Source organism: Syngnathus scovelli, chromosome 22 (genome assembly GCF_024217435.2).
Source record: "Syngnathus scovelli strain Florida chromosome 22, RoL_Ssco_1.2, whole genome shotgun sequence".
NCBI lineage: Eukaryota > Metazoa > Chordata > Actinopteri > Syngnathiformes > Syngnathidae > Syngnathus > Syngnathus scovelli.
The window spans coordinates 1237146-1261067 of record NC_090868.1 but is presented as its reverse complement, the minus strand read 5'-3'; the positions used below and the strand labels follow the sequence as shown (position 1 = coordinate 1261067).

General features: G+C 51.4%; 2 protein-coding genes across 5 annotated transcripts; both read right to left on the bottom strand.

The window, feature by feature from the left end:
* Window positions 1-392: 392 nt before the first annotated feature.
* On the bottom strand, window positions 393-5272 carry LOC125992285 (zinc finger protein 11). The gene is made up of 8 exons (XM_049761192.1): window positions 4927-5272; window positions 3975-4177; window positions 3791-3892; window positions 3632-3727; window positions 3448-3558; window positions 3253-3376; window positions 1629-3175; window positions 393-1476 (listed from the first exon to the last, which is right to left on the bottom strand). The coding sequence occupies exons 1-8, from the start codon at window positions 4952-4954 to the stop codon at window positions 478-480; spliced, it is 3210 nt and encodes a 1069-aa protein (XP_049617149.1). The 5' UTR covers window positions 4955-5272; the 3' UTR covers window positions 393-477.
* Window positions 5273-5424: 152 nt separating this feature from the next.
* On the bottom strand, window positions 5425-23384 carry LOC125992286 (ankyrin repeat and BTB/POZ domain-containing protein 3-A). Of its 4 annotated transcripts, none has more exons than XM_049761193.2 (17): window positions 22236-23366; window positions 12976-13116; window positions 11691-11979; window positions 10831-10983; window positions 10587-10752; window positions 10079-10168; window positions 9484-9585; window positions 9169-9262; window positions 8965-9100; window positions 8659-8894; window positions 8094-8272; window positions 7906-8011; window positions 6936-7038; window positions 6789-6870; window positions 6647-6715; window positions 6454-6567; window positions 5425-6366 (listed from the first exon to the last, which is right to left on the bottom strand). In XM_049761193.2, the coding sequence occupies exons 1-17, from the start codon at window positions 23134-23136 to the stop codon at window positions 6130-6132; spliced, it is 3198 nt and encodes a 1065-aa protein (XP_049617150.1). In that variant the 5' UTR covers window positions 23137-23366; the 3' UTR covers window positions 5425-6129. The 4 variants fall into 4 exon arrangements, with proteins under 4 accessions (XP_049617150.1, XP_049617153.1, XP_049617151.1 ...); XM_049761196.2 differs by lacking the exon at window positions 22236-23366 and adding an exon at window positions 17548-19442; XM_049761194.2 differs by lacking the exon at window positions 9484-9585 and having other exon boundaries at window positions 22236-23365.
* Between the last annotated feature and the right edge of the window lie 538 nt (window positions 23385-23922).

The following is a 23922-nucleotide window of genomic DNA, read 5'->3' as shown; positions in this document are numbered from 1 at the left end:
TCTTGTACCGTGGCGGGACTCCAGTAGGGGGCGACAACGCCTGACGGTCGGCTGCCCGGTGATTTGCGCTACTGTGCTGACACCTATTGGCGAAAGTAGGTAATGACATGAAACGAACACAACGCTGCTTCATTTAAACTGTCACTTTTTAGATCAAATTACTTGAGGATGGGCTTTGTAAGAAGTACAATTTACAAATTATTTTTCATTCTTACCACTAATGCAAAACTTCATGTGAAATAAAATTAAACTACATAAACATTTGGCAAGAAATGTACCAATGACAACCATTTTTTCATTTCAAAGATGGAGTGTATAGTTCCTTACCTTAAAAGAGAATTCCCAACAGGCCCAAAAAAACCAAAACATGAGTAGAGTAGCGTACATCCGGCGTTTGTTTGTTTGTTTATTTAAAACATGACAGCTTGAAAACGAGCGAAGCGTGATTTATTAGGCAAGGACGGCCTTTGTCTTTGGTCACTGGAACTCGATCCTGACTTGGGCGAATGTTTGCTCCATCTTGACGGGGTGTGCGGCGGCGTGCTCCCACAGCGCCTTCTTGTGCAGGAAGGCCAGGTCGCAGCGGTCGCAAGCGTAGGTCTTGACCTTGGCCGTCTTGGCCGCCTTGGTGGCGTGCGTGCGCCGGTGCTTCTTCATGTGGTAGGACATGCGGAAGGCCTTGCCGCACACGTCGCATTTGAAGGGCTTCTCGCCCGTGTGGATGCGCACGTGCGACTTGAGGTAGCCCGACTGGATGAAGGCCTTGCCGCACACGTCGCACTTGTACGGCCGCTCGCCCGTGTGGTAGCGGGTGTGCAGCCGCAGCTCGTTGGCGGTGAGGAAGGTCTTGCCGCACACCGTGCACTGGTACGGCCGCTCGCCCGTGTGGATGAGCTCGTGGCGCTTGAGCGAGGTCTCCTTCATGAACTGCTTGCCGCAGCTGGCGCAGGGGTAGCGCACGCCCACGTGCACCTGCGCCACGTGGTTGCCCAGCTGCTGCTTGGTGCGGTAGGCGGCCGGGCACTGGGCGCAGGCCCACGGCCGCGCCTCCGAGTGCGTGCCCATGTGCACGGTGAGCTCCGAGGCCGAGCGGTAGCACTTGCCGCACTGCCAGCACAGGAAGGGCCGCTCGCCCGTGTGCTTGCGCTGGTGCACCGTCAGGCAGTTGGACGAGCGGAAGCGGGCGGGGCACGAGTCGCAGGCGAAGGGGAACTCGCCCTTGTGGATGCGCTGGTGGACGGCCAGGTAGGAGAGCTGCGAGAAGCTCTTGTCGCACTGCGAGCACGGGTAGGGCCCGCTGAAGGCGTGCTGCTTCTCGTAGTGCTCGCGCAGGCGGCGCATCAGCGTGAAGGTCTTGTCGCACATGGTGCACGCCATGGGCCGGTGCATCAGCAGGTGGCGCTCGAAGGCCGCCTGGCTGGCCAGGATCTTGCCGCACTCCTTGCAGTACAGCGGGTCGTGGATCCTCTGGTGCACCTGTCGTCACAACAGACGGGCTATTTCGGAGAAAGGGAGAGCCGCTCGGTCGCCGACGCAAATATGTGAAGCTCGCCAACCCTTTCAATCTATCGGCCCATCAATCGTTAAGTTGCGTGCGGGTACTGAAAGCCAAAGTGCGCCGATACTACCTTGAGCATGGTGAGGCTCTTGAACTCCTTGCCACAGGCGCCGCAGGTCATGACATCGCGCAGGTCCGCCTTGCACACCTTCTCCTGGTGCTCCTTGAGCGCCGACAGGACCTCAAAGTGCTTGCCGCAGTTGGAGCACCAGACGGGGATCTGGAGCTGCTGGCCGTCGCCGTGGCTGGGCCCGGCCTTGGCCTCCTTCTTCCAGGGGCAGCGGGCCGTCTTCTTGTGGCAGATGGCGTAGATCTGGTGGCGCTTGAGGCCGTGCAGGTGCTTGAAGCGCCTCTTGCAGTGCACGCAGTGGAAGGGCCGCTCCTGCGTGTGGCTCTGGATGTGGCGGTTCAGCGTCTTGACGTTGTCGAAGGAGCCGGCGCACACCGGGCAGGCTTTGGGGGCTTTGCCGCGGGCCGTCTGCGCCTCGGGGGCGTCGCCGGCGGCGCTCTCCGGGTTCTTCTCGGCTTGGGCCAGGATCTCCTCGGTGCTTTTGCTGGCCTCCTCGCGGACGCCCTCGTGGCCGTGGATGATCTGGTGCTTCTTGAGCGTGTCGCGGTACTTGAAGCCCTTGTCGCAGCCCACGCAGATGAAAGGGCGCTCCTCCGTGTGCGAGCGCAGGTGCTTGTCCATGTCGGCGCTGCACGGCAGCGTGCGGCTGCAGATGGGGCAGACTTTGCCCTCGGCGGACGTGGCCGGCCGCGGATCCGGGCTCTGCTCGTCGTGACTCTTGAGTCCTTGACTCTTGCAGAACTCCTTCTGGTGTCGCTTGAGGACGTAGCGGGTCTTGAACCGCTTGTCGCAAAAGGAGCACTCGTGCGGCCGGTCTTCCGAGTGCGACGTCATGTGGCGCTCCATGTCTACCTTGCGTGCAATGTACTTGCCGCAGAGGGCGCAGTTTTTGTCGCCGGGCATCTCCGGAGGCTCGGGCTCGGCCGGCGCCGCCTCGTCCTCTGCGTCGTCGTCGTCTCGCTCGTGGACTCGCATGTTGTGGCGCTTCATGTCGTACTGGTCGCGGAAGCGCTTGTCGCAGCGGTCGCACTTGTACTTGAGCTCGCGGTTCTCGGAGTGCGTCTCCTGGTGGCGCCTCATGGCGGCGGCGCGCAGGAAGCTCTTGCCGCACACGGGGCACGTCTTGTTGTTGGGGTGCTTCTTCCTCTGATGCTTGGCCGATCTGTCGTCGTCGTCGTCGTCGTCTTTCTCCGCCTGGGCCGCTTGCCTCTTCAGCTGCAGACGCTTGCTCTGCTTGAGCGGTTGGAACGCCGCCGGCTTCAACGAAGCGTCGTCGTCGTCCGCTTCCTCTCCCTCCTCCTCTTTGTCTTGTTCTTCACCCTCCTGAGGGGCGGGCTCCATCAAGCCAGGCGCCTCCTCAATGTGGATGTAGTCCAAGAGCGTGACCGTCTCACCCTCCACCTGCACCGTGACGCATCCCGCCATCTGCTCGGCGGGCGAGCGCAGCTGGATGTGGTCGGCGTCGATGACCACCTTCTCCAGCTGCGGGAGGGACAGCGAGGACAGGATGCAGTTCCCGAAGGAGGACAGGATGCTCTGAGAGTCGTCTAGTCGGGAGAACAAACGCAAACGTCCAAAACTGTCGACTTTTCTCGAGTGGATCATGTCGACCGAGGAGCCTCACCGGTTAAATCAAAATGTCCGAGCGCAGAGTGGTGCAAGAGCGCCGCCTTCAAATGAGGCGGGTCGGGAACAGAGTGGACGCACTCGTCCAGGGCCTCCGGGACATTGCTCAACATGGCGGCCGTCTGGAGAGGAGACAAACAATAATCCCGCTACCGTATAATATAATCATGTCATTTGGCTGTGGTTCTGGTACCTGCTGGAGGTCCGGGACAGGCAGAAGCTTATCCAGCCTGGAGAGGAAGTCCAACATGAGCACTTGCAGGGCGCTGTCATATTCTGGCCCAAAGGCAGTTGGAAATGCCTCCTGGAAAAGGACAGATTGTTTTGAAATCAGGCCACAAAAAGATCATTTTGACAGCAATTCAAAAAAAAAAAACCTGAAAGAACTTGTCCCGCTCTTCAGGGTCTTTCAGCAGTAGCTCGATCTGATCCACAAAGTTGGATTTGGCAAACTGGACCTCGGCAAAGCACGGCTGGAAGACAAACATGGGTGCTTCAAGTGGACAATAAAAAATAAGCTCATTGGATCTGAATACCTGAGATGCCCATGTCGATATGAGGCCTTTGATTCGTTCTAAATGCACCTCAATGGTTTCCCTCTCCGGGTTCTCCTCGGACCGACACAAATCCACAACCATCTGAAACATGCAACCAAGGACACGTTTTTTTCACAGTGGCCTATCTGATACTCACTCAAATGTCATCTTTCCTCGATCTTACCCGTGCCCGGAGACCCAGCAGCAACTGTGCCTTCTGGTCGGGATTCAACAGCTCGGGTAAAATGTCGGTGACTGTGCTGACAAACTCCTCCACCGTGCCGTAGTCCCGCACGTCGCCGCGCTGCACAACCTGCCACATGGCGGCCGACACCAGGCGCAGAGGCGGGATGAAGAGGCGCAGGGAGGGCAGCAGGAGAGGAGAATCTGGACACACATCATACAAACATTTCATTACAAATCAATCATCTAAAGGCATCCATCCCCAAGCTTATCTTCATTTCTGTTGCGTTGGTGCAGTGGACTAGTGTGCAGACCATCAACAAATATTCTTCAAACTGTCTTTTTTTTCCCCTGCATTATTTACCCACTAATTGAATTTAATTCAAACACATTCATTAGAACGTAAAACAAATAAGCAGGAAAGCGGTAACTGCTGCTGCCTTCAGGGACAGGCAAACTGCGTCGTAATTCTAAAACACAACGACAGAAGTCACTTTTGGACGTCAACAGTTGGGGTGAAACTGACGCGAGTTGCTGCTTTAGTGTAACAACACTCCTCGCGAGTGCGTGCCCAGGGTTTTGACTTTAATATAGTGTTCTCCTTATAATTTTGAAGCAAGTAATGACAGAAAATCCAGTTTTCGGTAAAGTAAACAAACACAGCATCGGTCAGTTGTTAAACATTCTCATCAGTGGCTAAATTAACAGATGAGGTCACTGGATTTAAAATTCAGCCCATCTGACGTTTCGAATACATTTAAAAATATGATGATGACTTAGCTTAGCATAACTAGCCGTTGCTTAGCTTCTTCCAGCTAAGTGAGCGGCTACGTTAGCTCAGCGCCATCTCACAGCGGGCTACGCCATGTTACGAATCGGACGCACACAAGGCAAAAATGAAAACGCCGTAAACTCGCTAGGAGTGATACATTTATCATTTGTGTTCCGTTTACCGTGTTCGGCGCGATGCAACGCTTCCATGTTGCTAGGGAGGTCTTTGGAAAAGCCACAAATAAAGAGTACTACGGGGTTCGATTGTGAGACGACGTCCGCCCGGCCCTACGGTGCGGTGCCAGTTGGCGGGGAAGGAAAAGGCGGCTCGATTTTCTCTCCCGACTGCGCAGGCGTCGTCGTCCTTTAAGAGGATTTCTCTCGTCTTCAGTCAGTTGTCTCCCAACATGATAACGTTGAATTCAGTTTGATATTCTCGCCTTTACAAGGGAATAAAAGCTCCACAATGCGGAACATTAGCAAACTTTCTCCCCCTCGCTAAGTGGGGAAAAAAGGAAAAGGGAGGGTTCTTCTTTGCTTGGTGAAGTGAACGAACACCGCCTACTACAGACCATTTGGAGTACTGCAGGGTTAGGGTGCAAAATCAAAAGAGCTAGAAGTCAAAGCCCCATTTAAAAATTATGCACATCATACGTGGGGAAACAATAAAATGCAACATATAAATGAAAATGTGGTCATTTATTGTCTGCCCACAGAAACATGGAAAGTGTAGCACGAGTGCAACTACATCCTTGCTTCTCACATTGTGTCTCAGTCAGACTTACATAATTTATCTTTTTTTTAAACATCCTCTTTATATGTATATCAACAAAATAGATTAAAATGAAATCTATGGGGCTATATGTATGAAAATAAAGAAATAGTATAGGATTTCTGTTTCTATTTACACGATTCAAGTGCCTACAATCAATAGTAGTACAGTGCTGCATTACTATTATGTTTTTGGTTGTCTGCTGGACTGTCACTTTATTAAGAACACCTACTGATCAATACCTCTTGTATTTCCCATCACGTTTCAATCCCTTTTCAATCATTTTGCTTGACTTGAACTCACCAGAATATTACAAGGGGGGAAAAAATGTGCCGCGAAAGCAGGACGGCGGCCGGCTACAAATGTGCAACGCGCACATTCAAGCCAGAGATGACAAAGTTGGACAAACGTGGATCTAATGACACTTTGCATTATTTCAGTGGGGTCCTCCACTTCCTCAGAGGGAAGGAAGGCTGTGCATAAAAGGGCCTCATGCAAAAAACAAAATCAGGGTGGGAGGAGTTTGGTAACACAGTGTCCCAGATGCAGAAGGTTTGGCCCAAAAGGTTCCTTTTGCTGGCTTTGCTACTGATCATTGATGATGGCGCGCGCGTCACACCACTGAGCCTTTGGAGGTGGACAGGTGGATGGAGTGGACGCGAGAGGCCAGCGTCTTCTCCAGGTCGTGCAGGATGTCCGAGCAAGGGGGGGCGGGGCCGTCTGGGGAGGAGGGAGCCGGCGGCGGGGCCTCGTACAGAAGCTGCTTGAAGGTGTCCAGCTCCACCAGCAGCGCCATGTTCTTCAGGAAGTAGCCCTCGATGAAGCGCGTCAGCTCCAAGGCGCCCAGGAACTGTGCGATTGGAGTGACGTTTCAAGAGATCAACGCGACATTAGCATTTAGTGCAGGCTAGTGCTTTGCTATTGGCTGTTGTCTGACCTTGGCGTGCTTGTAGAGGTCCACGCAGGTCTCGGTGGTGATGTTCTTGGAGCAGATGATCTCACAATGTCTCTGAAGGGCCTCGAGTTGGAAGAACTTGGAGGCAGACAGTAGCTGCGCGACACACGCGGCCGTCTCAGTTAAAAATGCTAACTCGCACTAGCTAACACATGCTAAGCCAAGGCCCTCTTACCTCCATGACTTCGGTGTTGCGTATGTGCAAGAACTCTGCGCCCCCGCAGTAGAGATACTGCATAACCAACTGGACAGGCAAGAACATTTATTGAGGTGTCTGGTTGCCACACTGCCCCCTAGTGGTTTGGAGTGGGCCTTACGTGAAATATGTTGTACTTGACGTGGCTGATTTCGATGCACGTGTTCTCGGCCGCCGGTCGGTTTTGCAGCAGCGATTTAAACCTGGAAGTAATTGATCCATTTTTTTTTTTGTCTGCAGATGACAATAAAAATAAAAGAGCCTTTACCTGGGCGATGCGGTGAAAAGCAGAACTTTGTGTGCATAAAAGGGTTTCCCCTCCACCAGGAAGGTGACATCCGACATCTCCTTGTTGTTGAGGAAGTGCGGGTCTGCCGATAGCAGCACACAAAACGCCTCATTAGTCATCTCGTCTGAACGCTGAGTGCAGCAGCAGCAGCAGCAGCAGCTTAAACGAACGTGCTCCTTCGTTACACGCCTCGCCGAGTGGCTTTATGAAAAATGAAAACACAACAATTAGTAGATTAAAGCTGCATGCCGTGTCTTCTCTGGCCTTGTGCTGTTTGGCCTGCTTTTTGGGTGAGTCATCAACGTTTGCTGCCACGCTCCGCCAACACGCAATAACATAAAAACCCATCGAAATTCTCACCCATCTGTCAGGTCGACATGAGCCAAATTTGGTGGCAATCAGACAGAATCTCGAGGAGAAGTCTTTAGAGGACGCTGGGAAATGGTCGCCCTAAAATGGACACTTCAACGCAAAATGGTGGACTTCTTGTTTTGTTTTTTTTGGGTGTAGATCCTTCAGACTTTTTTTGGAGGCGTACTTCTAACAGACATGCCAACCAAATTTCATGCCGCTTAGCGAAATTGTCATCAGGGGTTGAATAAAAGTGCAATGAGACATTCAAAGGGTAGGGGGTGCTACAGCGCAGCCATGAACTTTTCTTGGATTTTTTTTCAAACCACATTTCCCTTCAAACACGACAGTAAAGAACTAAATTCAGTTGGAGTGCACTTCAGAGCAGTCGGATTCATATTTCAAAAAAATAAAAATAAAATAAATGTCAAAAATAATCAGAGGAAAATTGAGAGGGGGGTGTGGAATTTTGCTGCAAAAGAGCGCAGTGACATTTGATGCGCATCTTAAAAGCTTTAACATTTGACGGAAAGCTAAAAATAAGCAGTTCGAGTCGTCAGCCCGCTACAACAAACAAGTTGCATTTTGAGGGTGTCACCTAAGCGCGAGGTCTGCTTCCTCTTGATCTCGGTGAGCTTTGGGATGGGGAAGGGACCGTAGCACTGCGTGAAGATGACAGACAGCTGCTGGCTGATCACCTCGTTCTACACACGCGCACAGTTCCACAGTCAGCAAGGATTTACAAAACATTTGAAAGCCAAGCGGCGGCGGCGGCGGCCGGAGGACCTTGCAGGATCGGAGGATGCGGAACATGAGGGGCAGGCCGTGCGTGAGCAGCTCCTCGGTGTACTCGTCCTCGCGGATGCAGCAGAAGTCCTTAAGCAGAGCCTGGATCAGCGGGCGGCGCTGCTGCGCAAAGCCCGTCCGCAGCGACTCCAGCCACGTGTGCAGCGTCCACGGAACGCCTGGATGCGCGTGATGGGGAAAGACTCCATCATTTTACATGAATGGAGGATGAGGTATACAGGCGGAACATTTTTGCTTGGTTAGGAAAACAAATCAACATTTCATGAGCATTGATAGAATGAGAATTTGAAAAAATGTGACTTTGAAAAGCTTGGCCTCCTCTGATGAATGAGTGATAGTGTCGCTTATGTCAGGTGGAGAATGAAGCTTGTGAAATGTGGCAGAGAGATATTTCCCCATTGAGAGGAATGGTTCAATTGTCTATCTGCATGAGCTGCGCCACCGTTTTTGATGCTTAGAAGTTAGCTTCACGCTTGTTAGCATGAAGCTAAGAAGAAATTGTTCACGAGTACTCTCGAGTGTGGCATGCATGCGTGAGTCTGACCTAAGCTGCGGATGTCGATGGTGATGTCCACATGGCTGTGCTCGGCGCTATGGTACATGGCCTCTTTCAGGGCGCGCAGCTTGGCCTTTCCTGTTCGCAGCGTGCCGCCGCCGTTAGCGTGCGAGGCCGACGCCTTCTGCGCCGACGGCGCCGAACCCTCGGCCAGGATCTCCTCCAGCGAAACGACGTCGGCCTTGTCCTTCTCCGTGTGGGACAGCAGCTTCCGGAACACGTTTCTACGAACAAAGCGGACCGCTGTCATTGTTAGGGAAACTCAAGGTGGAATATTCGGCTAAAAGGTGCTACCTGTGTCCGTGTGCCGCCGCCAGGCTGAAGGAGTTCATGTCGCCGAGCGGCGCCGACGAGATGCCGTTGCGGCACGCCGTGCCGATCATTGGGTCGGCACCTCGCTCCAGGAGCAGACTCACCAGCTCAAAGTTGCCTGCGTGGGACGACGTCAACTTCAAGGGGGCAATATTTCAGACAAATTTGAAATCTTTTCATGCGCACCCGCGGCCGAGGCCAGCTGGAGCGGCGTCTCCGTGTAGTTGTCGGCGCCGTCCTGCAGCGAACCCTCCACGCCGGCGCTGTTGTCCAGCAACAGCTAAGGGAGCAACAGGGAAGGAGTGGGGGTCAAAAATGGGGGTCAAACGTGGGCATTTTCCCACACTTATGGAATATTCTGGAAGCGCTGACGTTAGTGTGTATGAAGTTATGGACACACAACAGGTTGATTTAGAATGTGGTGCGCATGAATCCATTGAGATCAATGATTGATTGTATTCCTTATTATTTTTTTTCCATCCAGGGGTGGGCCGTCACTACCTGCACGACAGGTGCGTGTCCGTGCAAGACGGCGAACGTGAGCGGCGTCCCGCCGCGTGCGTCGGGATAAACGGACGGGTGCTTGCGCACTGTGGCGGGCACCTGGGAGAGTCACATTACACAAGTTAACGGCGGCCAGCGGGGGGCGCTGGCAGGCGGTTGCAGAAAGAAGCGTCGTTTTTTGGTTAGAAAAGCTGATAGAAAAGTCTAGCAAGTTTGCTTTGGGGGATTTTTTTTTTTTTTAATCCAAGAGGCAAGGAACTATGAAAATGAGTGATTATAGCCACCTCAAGCTCATTTTCTTTCATCAAACTTTGAGGGATTGTGTTTCAGGTGAGGTGACGTCAAGGTTGACGAGGAGCGTTCATGAAAATGGACGTCCACGGACTCGTTCATTAAACGTGCGGTCTCTGGACTGCGACGATTAGATGAGTCGCGCGCGCGCGCGCGAGCGAGCGAGAGCTCTCTCCAGGAATGATGAGCATGCATTATTGATGAGCAGCAAAATAAACAAACAAGAAAAAGCCCCGCAGAGGCGCCACAGCAATTTCGTTACGATCATGCGGCAGTGAAAGCACGGCCGGGAGTCGCTTACCTCGCCGTTGACGTCGGCGCCGGCGTCCAGGAGCATTTGGACCATGGCTTCGTCCCCGCGCACGCACGCGTACATCAGGGGCGTCATTCCCTGGAACACAATGGCCGCGTTGGATTTAAAATACATTTTTAATGATCTTTTTCTCGTAAAATAGTTGAATTATTTGTCTTTGAATCGGAACTTTTGCTCTGTAAAATGCTTCTTTTAAAAGTAGGACTTTTTCACTTGTGAAATTGATTTTTGTTTTTTTCAAGCAAAGGGTTGATTGGGCGAAGGCTGGCAACAAAAACTGAGAGAGACAAACAAGCACTTGCTCGCGTGGGAGACTACCGCGTATGTTGGCAGGCGCCGCCAGAAGATGCTTCTCGCTCTCAACTCTTGGCGGTGCCAAAAAGAAAGTGCCAAAAGAAGTGACGGGTGATGATAACCTCCCTTCCACTTGGGGGCGCTAGAGACATGCGATGAGCCCCAGTTACTTTTGGGAAAGGATTCAAGCCCCGTTTAGTACCTGCTCGCTGACGCTGTTGACGCCGTCGGGTCCGAGCAGGTTGACGGCCTGCTTGACTAGGTCGGTGCGTCCGCAGTTGAGCATCCGGAAGCCCAGGTCCTGCAGGAACTTGGCCTCCGTGGAGGCGGCGTCCAGCTTGCGGGTGCCGCAGAAACAATCCTCTGCTCTACACACCATCCAAAACGGAAATATTGTGAATTTCAAAAGCGTCTATTGTCGGGTCGCTCCGGTCCAGCGGGCTGACTTGATTTGTCTGGGCTCGCAGTCGACGCCGGGGAGCATGAGTCGGGCGGCCTGCCGCACGTCGTCGCTGTCCACGGCCGGGCTGCGGCGGTGCTCAGCGTGGGCGACCGCCACCCGGATCCACTCCATCAGCGGCGGCATCACCAGGAAGGGCCTGAGGGGGCCGCAGCGCACGCGTCAATAGCGCCGCCGCCGCCGTGCCTGGCGTAAATCGCGCCGCATCGACTTGCTCATTACACGTCTCTATAAAGGCCGAGCCAAGCTCATAAAATTGATTTAGACTTGCTGTGAGGGGGAAGAGAGAGATGCTAAAATTCTTACGAGCAGCCCTCAATCAAACTGAGCTGGGCTTCATATTGCAGCAGGCGCGAAATCTCTACTTTTGTCCGATAATTCTAAATTGTTGTTTTGGGAGGAAAACTACTGACTTACTTTCTTGGCTGACCAGGGTTAGAATAGGTTAGCTTTTTTTTTTTGGGTCGCAATGAGCAACATGTAGCAACGTGCTATTTGGGTATGGTCAGGGTTCAAACGAGGTCGAGCTGGAAGTAGGCCGGGCCTCATCCGGAATTGCCCTCCATCATTTTTTTTCTCATGTTCAATTCATTTTACGCAGGCGCCTCGTGTAATCAAGCATTCACATCCTCTTTCTCTGCTCTTCTATCAATGGACTGCAAACATGGGAAGGAAAACGGGGAAAGCCTTCCTTCCTCCATAATTTACAGATACTTCAATAAGTCAGACCAAAACAAAGCAGATGATGTGCTGCAATGTGCACTGGCGGTGCTAGGATTTTTTTCCCCAGGGACCTCAGAGCCCCCCCCCCCCTCTAGCGCCACCAGTGGCAACGAGCGCTCGTACCTCTCGGTGTGCAGGGTGACCTTGGAGGGCTCCACGTTGGGGTTCTCCCACTCCACCTGTGGGCAGTGCATGAAGTAGCACAAGGTGTAGAGCGCCTCGGGCTCCCAGTGGACGTCTCCGCCGCCGCAAGTCGCCGCCACGCCCGAGCTGCCGCTGCCACTGCTGCTGCTACTGACGGTGGCGGCGGCCATCTTGTGGTGGTGGTAGTGGTGGTGGAGCGGGCTGCCTGTGCTGCTGTTCTTCACGTGCAGCGGCTGCAGGTGGTGCATGGCCCGCGACACCAAATCGCCTGCGAGAACAAAACAAAAAAATCATGCAATATTTCAACATTGCATTTTCTCAAATTCTATCTCTCTTTTTTTAATGTGTTGGACGGCCATCTTAAGACGCAGTTGGACTTTAGTATGTGATGCATCTGATCTTTTGTTTTTTAATTCTTGGAATTGCTGAAGGTCGGCTGTCACGCCCGCTTTCCAGGAAGCGGCCTCGGTCAGCGGGAAGATAAAGAGCATAAAAGAAAAGGGAGAAAGCCAGATGCTAGAAGGCGTCCACGCCTGGCGAGCTGAGAAGTGGCAGGGGGAGGGGGGGGTGTCCCCAAAGCGCGTCTGCAAATAACAACTTTGATTTTTAACGAGACAAACTGCTAATGCCTCCCTTGATGAAGCACTTTTGTGTTGCTTCATTAATTCCTCTGCTGTCGTTGCTTGTTTCTATTTTTTTTTTTTTGACGGGGGGGTGTCTATGCTGTGATGAGCTCAGCAAACCACACACAGACACACACACACACACACACACACACACACACACACACATGGGAAAGCATATCTTTTTGGACTCACGACTTTCTCCTCTGTGCTGATGAAATATGCAAATGAGCAAATCATATAATATCCCTGTTTGATGTTTATTTTGAAGAACGAGGACCTTCTAGTTTAGGATTAATGGATTCATTGTTTAAAGTGAATCCTTGGCAAGCGAGGCCGGCGCCGCTTGTGTCGTCCTCGCTATCGCTCCTGGAAGGCCGCCTTTCCGACACATGCCAAAAAGATTTTTGTGGAGGACGCAGGCTGAGCAAACTTCAGGCCAAGAAAACAAAAATGTCTGAAGAGCGCTCAAATCGGCACTCGGGGGCGTTTCGTGTTGAAGAAAGGAACGGGGTCTTGCTGGCCGCTTCTATTCCACCTTACCTTCATTTCCAAAGTGTCACGTCAAGAAAAATGAGGCCTATCAAGTCCAGGATCATCAAAAATAGATGTCCCGCCTGCAGACGGTGCGTGATACTCACTCAGCTCGCCGATGCTTCCAACACGCGTGGCCAGCAACGATTGCTCCAACGTGCGCAGTTCGGCCGGCGTGAGGCAGCCGTGACCCGAGCGCTGCTGCTGGTCCCGGTGGAGGTTCAGACTCTCGGGTAGGCTCAGGACACCTGCGTAAGCGTAAACATTTTTAGCGGGTCCAACACGATTTCACGTCGCTCAATGAAAATGCACTTTGTCATTGATGTGGGGATGAAGCCGAGAGGAAAAGGCAGGAGTCCATTTTGGGTGGGATTAGCCAGGCCATAATCCTGGTCAAGGTCAATTAGGCCACATTGATGATGAGCCGCCGAATCAAACGGGTGGCCCTTTTTTTTTTTTTTTTCCCCACCTGCAGGAATCGATTCTCTTCTGAAGGAGTGCGGCAATCCCCCCTCACCGGTGAGAAAACTCTCCCGGAATATTAACAGGTAGTCGCCATGGCAACAGGCGAATGGGCTGTGATTGGCTCAGCAGGCCTTAGTGTAAGGGAAGCACAAAGAAAGAAACAAAAAAAAAAAAAAAGAAACCTCACAGCTGCACGCGTGCTTGGGCACAATGCGGTCCCGCAAAATAATAAATCAATGTATAATTTTTTGGCCAATTCTCACTTCAATGAATGTTTCAGGCCTGAGTCATTTGCTGCCAAAACAGGAAGCGAGAGCACACATTGAAAGATTTTCTTCCACGCATCGTTACGATATCGTTAGCGATTACTTTGCTGCCCCGTAAGAGACCCAAAGAGAAAAAACTTCAATTGGAAAGTGTTGAAAATGGTGCAGTGGACATAAAGGTCAAAAAAACCTTCCGGCGCCGGCAAAGTGCGGCAACAATTGTCCTGACACAATTGCACACGTTCTGGCACATTCGGGGCGGCAGCGGCGGCTTTTGGCGCTTCCAGGTCAACGCACCATCGCTCACCCAGCTTGGCCGCTTGCCGAGTTCGCAGCTGCGAAGGCCGACACCGGCGAGGCGGCGTAACGTGAAGAAACAACCCGAAAAAAAAATCCTTTCCAAAACGTCAACTTGTGCCATCAGGTCATTTTCTAGTGTCCACCTACCTGGAGTAATCATTTTGCACAGCAATAAAAACAGAAGCTCCCTCGAGCTACGAGCTAAGCTAAGTCTTGACAGCGGGCGAGACCTTCATATTCTTTTGGCCGCTGTCAGCACCGCGGTGGCGGCGGCGTGGGCGGCAACGCCCCTGACAGCTAAGATGCTGACTGGGGTCGAGGGAGGAGGTTAAGGTCGGGGTCACGGGGGGGCCAGTGTCCCGGCCTGCCACTTCTTGTCACCGTGACGATCCCCGGGGAAATTGCGGGTGACGGCGCAGCCCGTCAGCCGGGCCCTTAATGGAGGTGTCAGGTGTGCATTCCATCGGACGGCCATGATGTGACAGCGGAGTGGAGGAAGTGTCAACCCGGCACGTCGGGTCGGTTTTGGGGTTTTTTCTTGCACGAGAACCCAAATCCAATCCCTGCAACATTCTATAGACTTTAAAATAGAAGATGTAATTTCCCGAATTTCTTTTTTTCCCAACTTTAATTGTCATGATGACTCCTACCACAGGGACTGAGTTTTTTTTTTTTTTTTTTATTGTTTTGAGGTTTGGAGTGTGCGGCCAATCGGGGAAGTGAGTCAGGCGCACGCGGCGCACATGAGCCAGGAGAGCAGCTGAGGACGTTCGCACATGCAGGCGCACGCAAAAAGAAAAAAAATGATGGCGTTGCCACCACATTGGAATTTCCCAAAATGAGGAGAAGCGATTTATTTCTTCTCCTTGCTTCATTGTTCACACCTTGACTCATTCTTCCTCAAGAAAGAAAAAAAACAGCAGGACGTCTGGATACTTCCCCACTTGTGTTTTTTTTTTTTTTTCCTCCTCCAACACGCGACAACAAGTCAATAGAAATGCTGCCAATAAATCAAACTAACTTGGATTTTTACAATCTGGTGAGGGTTGGTGATCAAGTTTCAAATTAGGGCTTTTTGAAGGCATGACGCGGCATCGTGATCGATGACGGCTGCCCGCAGGCCGGCGGCGTCCGCTCCCGACACGATGCGCCCCATCGATTTGTGCCATCGCGACCGATCAACCGAGCCAGGGAACGCTCTGATCAATAATGACTCCCGCGCGCAGCGGCCATTTTCACTGCACGAGATCAGCGCGGCACCGCGTAAATGCTTGCCGCTCACCTACGAAGGAAATGGATACTGCAATTCCTTCAGTGTCCACACGAGGGCGCCAATAACAGCACCTTCCAAAGTATCTCTAAATCAACCCTCGAGCCCACCCGGCACAAATGTCTTCCGAGCCAAAAGGGGGCAGTCCGTGCTGATAAATAACCGAGCTTTACGGCGGTGAAATATGGACTGCCGGCCCGGGGAGCAAAACACTTGATTGTTTTTGCGCCACGGCGAGCCCCATGTCATCCGTGTTGCAGTGCGACAGATTGTAAATTCAGCGCCTGCACAAGCTGCGCTCCGCAGCCACCCATATCTTTACATCGCTTGTTGTCTTTGCGACGCATCTCTTCTTACAAAAAAGAAAAAAGAAAGCCAAGCAAGGAGAGATAAGAGAAGAGGCGGTGAGATATGCCTCTTAGCGGGTGACGGGTGAAAGCGAGGCTTGCTGACGCACACAAGTTTATCGTTAGCATCAAAGGCAATGGAATTAGCAGCCTCGCTCGCTAAATGGAAATAAAACGAAGGAATCACTTATGATGTCGTCCCTTAACAGCCAGAAAAACTTCAGTTTAATCCCAAGTGCGCATTCAATTTCATCACACGATGATGATGCAAAATTAGGACGCAATGCAATGAGCAATCCTGACGTCATGGTGTTGGGAGCCGGCGATCGTTGGCGGCTGCCCGCAGGCAGGCAGCTCAGCGCCATCTGGTCCCGACCCGATTTATACCATCGCAACCGCCATTCATTAGTCCATTGACCGCCATTGACCACAATAGGGCCTCGCGCTCAACCAGGTCACTCGCGCTCTTAGTTAATTACAGAACACACACACACAATGCAAAAAAAAAAGTCAGATGCAAAAGAGTCAACATTAATAAAAAGCAGGAAAGTTGCAGTCATTAAGCAATGATGGACGAGCATTGGCCGCGTGACATCCGTCATGCTAATTTCCGGAATATTGCGCACGCCTTCTTGCGGGAGAAACCATTTAGCATCTGGCAGCGAGAGCGAGCAACGGTGCCAAAAAGTGCAGCTTGTTCTCCCCGGAGAGCATTTGTCAACTTGCTGGCAGAGCGAGTGTTTATTTGAAGACGCTGGAAACGTTTTCACACGAGTGGACGCAAAGTGGGGGATTATTTTTTGTTGTTGTTGATGGGCTGAGCATTCCCCACGTTGTTCAGAATGAAGTTAACAGAGAGAAGCTGAGAAAACAAAGACTCAAAAGAGAAAGGTCGAGGCCGTGCCACGGAGAAAATGATATATGTCTAGATTTGCGATGCGAAACGACAAGAACGTCAGCCTGTCGGAGCACAGCAAATAAAACGTCCCGGCCTTCAATTATCTCCCGGAGGGAGAAGAAAAAAAGACATTGACTCGCCTCCCCTCGGATACGGAGAAGGCGCCCGAGAGGAGAGCGGAATACCAAGTGCCGATGCAAACGCCGGGAAGCACCTTCAGCAAATTTCAGCAAGGTCAGAAATGAGCAGGAACGGAGAAAGACGTTTGGCTTGGAAGGACCCGGAATCTTACGGGAAGCGACGGGGACGATGGCTATCTCCCCTGGGTTACGACCTTTCCAAATGTTAGCGAGTCAGGATAGCTCATCAGAAGCGCATCAATATTAATACGCACACACTCAAAAATTCCATCAATTCAGCGAAGGCCTTGTTCGCAATGAATTACGAGCGTGGGACCAAATGAGAAGAACAAGTTGGTGAAGCAGCATGCGGCTTTTTTGCCAAGGTTATTTCTGAAGGCCCAACTGACAACAATTGGATGTTTACTCAATTATGGACTGAATAAAAAAAATCACCATTATTTGGATTGATATTGAAATCACAATTAATTTCAAAAGATACGATATATTCAACTGCCAATTTAGATTAGTAACAACATCAATTCATTAATATAGCAACAGTACAAAAGGATGAATACAAATAAATAGGGACTGTTACTGCTATGCACGCCTTGGCCTCTAGGGGCAGTGGGGTGCTGTGTATGCACTTACGTTCCAAAGGAAAAATCGTAGAGGAAGAAATTATGACTCTAAAATGTACACATTACTAATCGTGAATAAGAAAATGCTTGGGAAAAGGTTAATTTGGTTCAAACATTTATGGAAACACATTCCATAATTCCTGAAAATGTCAAATATTTAACCATTTCAAATGAGCAAGTGTTTAGCGCGAGTGAATTGAAAACAAATTGGTTACTTGTGTCGCACGCATGGACGCGAATCCGTTAGAAACATCACACATTGTCCATATTATACGCAAAATTATACATTATACAACCGTATGTATCATATTCTAAAACAATAATTAGCAGTATTGCAAGTTGTGATTATCATCTTTTCAACAGCTTTACTCACCTGAAACACACACAACAGCGGCAATTACACCCGGCGAAACTCCCGCTCACTGCCAACTACTTCCGGGTACTGAGGACCCCTATAGTTGTCCCAGGTGCCTTATTGAAATCCCCAAATATTCGCCACTGATACAATACAGTAATATTTGCATATAGTGTGTTCAGAAACATATTCACAAAGTAATTAAAAAATAATAATTAACATGGCGGGTAATTATGAATTTCCATTGAAATGTCCCAAAAAGCACCATGGGCCCCACACTTGGCAACAGCTACTATAGTTTGTCAAATCAGTGGGGACGTTCTTCAAACTATTTAAGGCACAGAAAAAACAAACAAACAAATGAAGTCAACTTCCACGGGGGAGCTTGTTCTCAGGCCGGAATCAATTTGGAATACAGCGCGTTTTGGATGCCAGCCCAGGAAAACGTGTCGTGTTGTAGCTGGATTGGATGATGTCATGCCATGAGATTAGCGCTCTTGTGCATTTCTGTGTGTGTGGGGGCCAACTGGTGAGCACATTAACCGGTTCGCCACTCAAATTTTTATATACCAATAATATTTTTGTGGCGGTGGGGGGGGCTAATATATGCTGTGACCACAGCACGGCTCAGAGTGCTGCCATGGCAACACAGTGGCAAGATAAAAAATGTTTATTTGATGATTGTTGCGAATTGTTTTGGTGTCCAGAGATGAGCCACACGTGCCAAGTGGGCAACGCAGGCCCGCCCGCTGCGATCCCAATGATTTTTCCACAGCGTTTGACATCCGCTTGACTCTATTCAAGTCTCGTGCTGCACAATAATAATCGTTGTCCAAAGTTATTCATTCACACCCTCTTTGGATTTTTGAAAGTGACCTTTGCCCCCTGGCACCACCTCATTTCTCACATGAGCTCACACATCATCTGTGGGCTGAAAGAAACACGTTCACCCGCTGACCCTTGCCGGATCAAGCTCCGCCTTTGTTCCTTCCCGTTTGGTCGGTCTCGTGACCACCCGCAGAGCTCCGCCGTCGTATTTCGAAAGCTTCCTCTGGGAGTGAGCTCGGCGGGCAGCGCCATCCATCAAGCTTGTCACGGGGTCGCTCCGGGGCGCTCGACGAGGGCCCGGGCGCTCGGGACTCGGCTCATTTGCCCACCGTGATTATCCCCGTTTTGCCAGGCGGAAACAAACGCTCGCTCGTCTCTTCTTCTAGTGGGCGGCGGGATGCGCTTCCCAATCAAATTTATTCAGAACGTTGTGATCCGCACGACAGTTACAAACGATTTTGTTCAAACAAGCTCATTTGAAATATTCAGTTGAGATTTAGCGAATGTTGGCACGCCTAGGGGAAATTCCCGGATCCTTTTTCTGGGATTCTCACACAAAAACATTCCGGATCATTTCCACTAGCGAATGGATGGCTCTCGGGGTGATTATCTAGCAGGCTGCAAAAATCTAATCAAAACGGCTTCATTAGTTTTTATATAAGCTCGCTCACACGAGCGCAACGGCAGATTTGACGGATTGCGTGGCTCCGTGTCATATTTCAAAGTAATACCAAGCAATTAACTCCAAAAACAAAAATCAATCAGCAGTCGCAGATGGGCTGGCTTCAGTCAAATTACCTCCTTTGAACCCAAAAGTGCAGAAAACGAACTTTTGCTGACGTGACTGCGTTTAATGCGCAACTTTGACGCTAATCGTTTTTTGCTTTAACGCCGATTTGACCGTAGTAGCATTCGATCTGCCTTTGCGCCAACATGACGTCATCCCTTCGAATTTGAAATGGTCTTCATCACCTTTTCACCCTGCTGCCTGCAACTTTGTAAAGTCGGCTGGATTTAAACGTCTCCAAAGGCGCCTCTGGCGAACTTCTTGGGTCGCGGGCGCTCTCGGCTACGAGCTGGCCTACTTTTGCAAAGCCCCCCGAATCCAGTCGAGGACGTCTATAACCGCTAACCGGCATGCCAGCGCCTCGCTAGACGGGCCGCGGGCAAGCTCGTCATGCTCCACGGCGCCGTTTACACTCGCTCGTGACCTCATCCGCGGCTGAATCACCGAGCGGGCGAGCGAGCGAGCGAGCGCCCACGCGCGCACGCGTTTACACGGTCACGGCGGGATGCACGGTGGTCGTGTCATACAGTGGTGCATTGATTTATGCATGAGATGGATGAAAAGAGAGCGAGAGAGTGCTCGAGAGAGATGGATGCTAATGTCTTACTGGTATCGGAAGAGAGAGAATCCCATTTGAATCCTGCAGACTCAACTCAAATATTGCTCCTCTAAATTTCAAGTAGACACATCAGCGAGCCCGTAGGAGGCTGTCAAGGCTTGACGGCTCCGGCGAGCGTGTGTGTGTGTGTGTGTGAAATAATAAAGGAGCTGGCTGGTGAATTCTTCGTGGCACGAGCGAGCGGAGGGGGGGAGCCAAAGTGTCAGGAATCCAGCGAGAGGACTCCTGACACAAATGGGACGTCAAGACCACACCGCGAGTGGCAGGCGTCACGCCTGACATGCAAACCGCAAAGGAGGGAACAAATTTGGATCAGCACCTCTGGCATTGCGCAACGTTTGGGGGGGGGGGGGGGGGGGGTAATATCCTCGCTGTTCTGTCATCTAATTCGGCAATATATAATATATTTAGAGATTTCGACAGGCAAAAAAGTTATATTTGGATTCTGCAGCAGCCCCTTTAGGCCGTTTTTTTTTTTTTTTTTACGATAGCCACCGCTAGCAATTTCATACGCAAATAAGAAAGAAACACAGATTTATTCAAATTGATATTAAAAAAAATGAAGACAGATGGGCCCTCTGTATTGTTATTGGAATTTTCATCATCACCTTCCTACTAAAGATGGCCGCCGCCATTGTTTATGTTGCAATATCAGGCTCATATGGAAACCTCGCAGCCAGTTTCAAGTGGAACGTGTCTGACTCATCCACTTACAGAAAAAAGGACTAAAAGAAAAAAAAAAAAACTAAAAGCTCTCAAGCTGCAAAATGCAGGTCAGAGAAAAGACGCCTCTTTGGATCCTGACACTGTCGGCTGAGAAGAAGCCCAAATTTTTTTGCTGCTTACGCCACAGTCGTCGATTAATCCAGCGTTTGTTGAAACGCCACAAGTGAACGGATGTGGTGAAATTCAGAGGCGGCTGCAGATTTGGAAAGAGTTCCCCTTTTGCAGCATAATGGTTACGAAATGCATGGCCGAGTGGCCGCCTCTGCATGCTCTTCTCCATCGAGCGCATCTCACTGGCCTATTTTGCGCGGTGGTGCCGCCAGATGGTTCTCCCCAGAGGCGCCGGGAACTCGCCCCGCGCTCGCCCTCGTTAATTAAAGCAGCAGCCGGCGGTCCTGTCGCCTTCCAAAAGCTCACAGAGGACAGCGACCCGGAATTTTTTTTTTAATCAGACGTAACATGAAAGCAAAGCTGTATCTCCATGTTAGCATTTGGGCTAATCTCAGTTTATCCGTGACCAAATGCTGCAACAAAATGCTCAAGAAGATCACCCAAAAGTTCCGAAATATCATGAGCTAGCGTCACAATCAAATCGAGAAAAACTCTTATCGATTTATTTAACTATAAATCAGCAAGTGCTACTTTTCCAAGGTAACTGGCTACACGGAAAATGTCATGACTCAACAAGTGTTTGTCAAAAGGTGCGAGCTAACTTTTGTCACCGCCATAAAAACACATTCGCCGAATCGGCATTTTTTCGAAGACGAAGAAGAAGAGCCGTCCTTGAGCTCTTGAGATTGAAAATCCATCTGCAGTGAGCTGCTAGCGGAGAAGGTTTTACTACTTTTTGAGCAGCCATTTTGGAATACAAACTGGAAGGGCGCAAAAAGAAAACAAAGGTCAACGGGATGCGACTCATAAAACGAAAGAAACAACTTTGCCATCCGGCTTAATCTGTCTTCTATCATGAAATTACCCGCCGCATAAAAATTCATCACAGCCGGCGGAATGACGGCCATTTGTCAGCCGGCCGGCCGGCCTTGAGCTCGGAGGGCGCCTAATAATCGCGAGGACAACAAAAGGCTTATGATCGGGAAGAATTATGCAAATGCGCTCGCCCCGACCTCCCGTGGCGGACGGCATCATGAACGATGGAAACGGGAGCAGGCGGAGGAGACTTCCCGCTGCTAATTTAATGGAGCGGCTACGCAAGAACGTTTGGCTGGCGTGTCATCCGTCCCGCGCCCGACACCTCCTTGGGGAAGGTCGCAACAAATGAGACGTGATCCCAGCCCGAATCATGACGAATTCGGAACGTTTCTGGAAAATGCGCACCTGTTGGAAAGACATCATCGCGTTTATCGTAATTAGGCAGATTAGCATTTGCGTCCCAAATGAACACACACGAATGATAAAACGGCGACATCGTTAGTACTAAATGAATGCGCACAGTTAATGAGGATAATTGGATCATTTGCCCCTTTTAGATGTCCCCAGAGGAAATTCCGTTTATATTACACAGTATGTAATCTAAAAATGATTGTGCTACAGAGACGGGAAGTGTTAATCGCCCAAAACTGCAACTTCCCTCAGAAGAAGGAATTTTTGGAAGGTCTGAGATGCATTGCAAGTTCTGACAATTTGGCTTCAGTCCTTCAACTATTCCAGGATCTACAAGTTTCCAGGACAATGGAACAACAAGTTTCTAGTACCTGTGTACTTCACCCTCTGAAGGTGGGAACTTACCGCTGGAGTTCTTCCCGCAGACGAGGTGCTGGCAGGGCTGCAGCAGCCCCCAGATCTCCGAGTCTGCAGCCACGGCCTGCTCCAAAGCTTCCAGGCTGAGGTCGGCTGCTCCGTTGTCCCGTTGCAGCAGCGCACTGCGCAGGACTCGGCCGAGAACCTCCCGGAAGAGGCTCTCCACGCACGCCGTCAGGTAGATGGCGGCGTGCTCGTGGACGCGCAGCGCCACGCGGCTGTCCACCATCCACCTGAAGAACTTGCCCACGGAGAAGACGAGCCCGCAGCGCGCTGATTTGCCGCGACCGAACTTGTCGGCGGCGCTCATGTTGTACAGGGACAAGGCGCTGAGCGCGGCCGCGATGCAGTTGACGGAGATGGTCCAGGAGAGGACCACCTTGACGGCGCTGTGCACCTCCAGCTTGGTGCACTTGGCGTAGCGCAAGCTGAGCCGCTGCGCCTCCCGGGCCAGGCGCACCAGCGCGCGGCTGACGAGCACCGAGAGCCGCGCCAGCACCTCCGGGGACGGCGGCGGCAGCGGCGGCTCCTCTTCCGGCCCGGGTCCCGGCCGCCGCCGCCGCCGCAGCGCGCCCTCCACCTCGGCCAGGCTCCACGGTACCTCCTCCGGTTCGGGGAGCTTGGCGCACAGCTGGCTCGCGCACTCCAGCGCCTCCGTGTCCTCGGCCAGCACGGTGTTGACCGTGTCCAAGCTGTTCTGTCGGCTGTGCATGGATTCCGTCAGATGCCAGCGGTTGCCGCCGTGCGAGAGGGACTGCAGGGGCGGGTCGGAGCAGCACAGCGACACGCTGGACGACCGGACCGAGTCCGCCGCGCCACCATAACCGGAATCGAGCGTTAGGTCCTCCAGCGTCCTCACCGCGGTGCTCTCAACAGCGTTGCCAGCCATCGCCGCGCCGCATACTGCTGGGCACGCGTGCGTGCGTTCGTTCGTTCGTGCGCTCGTCGGTGGCTGCCTGCGCGACTCTTAAAAAGAAGCCATGCGAGCTCGGTGGGCTCTTCACGGAGCCCTGTGCGTCATTGCCCCGCGTTGCTGCGACACGGGCCGGCAGCGGAGCACACGAAACTTTAGTTTGCCTCCCTCCCTCCCTCCGCCCGACGCTCTGCGGAGGTGCGGCGTGGTTCCACGCGCAACACTTGGAGGAGGAGTCCGTGTTGAGTGACAGCTACAAAACAACCTGCACAAACAAATAGGGAAAATTGCAGAGCAATATCCCTCCTGCAAAACCCCTGTCCCCTCAATTAAATTTAATTATTACAGTTTTATTCTTCCATCCGTCCTCCCTCCCTTCCTTTTCTCATCCATCCTCATTTCCTTCCATTTATCGTCCATTCCTTCATCCATCCTTTCATACTTTTCATGTTCCCTTCTTTACTTTTCATATTTTTTTCCTTCCTAGCTCCTTCCATACTTGCTTCCTTTCGCCCATCCTCCTTTTGTTCTTCCTTTTTATCCACCTTCCATCATTTCATCGATTATTCCCTTTCCCCCAGTCAATAAGTGAATGTAAAACGCGTAAAGCCACGTCATTTACTCGCCGTATATTTGTTTCCGTACACATTTGTTGCACCTGCTGCATGATGAGGTGGGCAGCACTCGATGAATCCACGCATGAAACGAGTGTAGATCCGTTAAAACGCATTTGTTATGTCCTGGTTGCCTGGTAACAGCAAA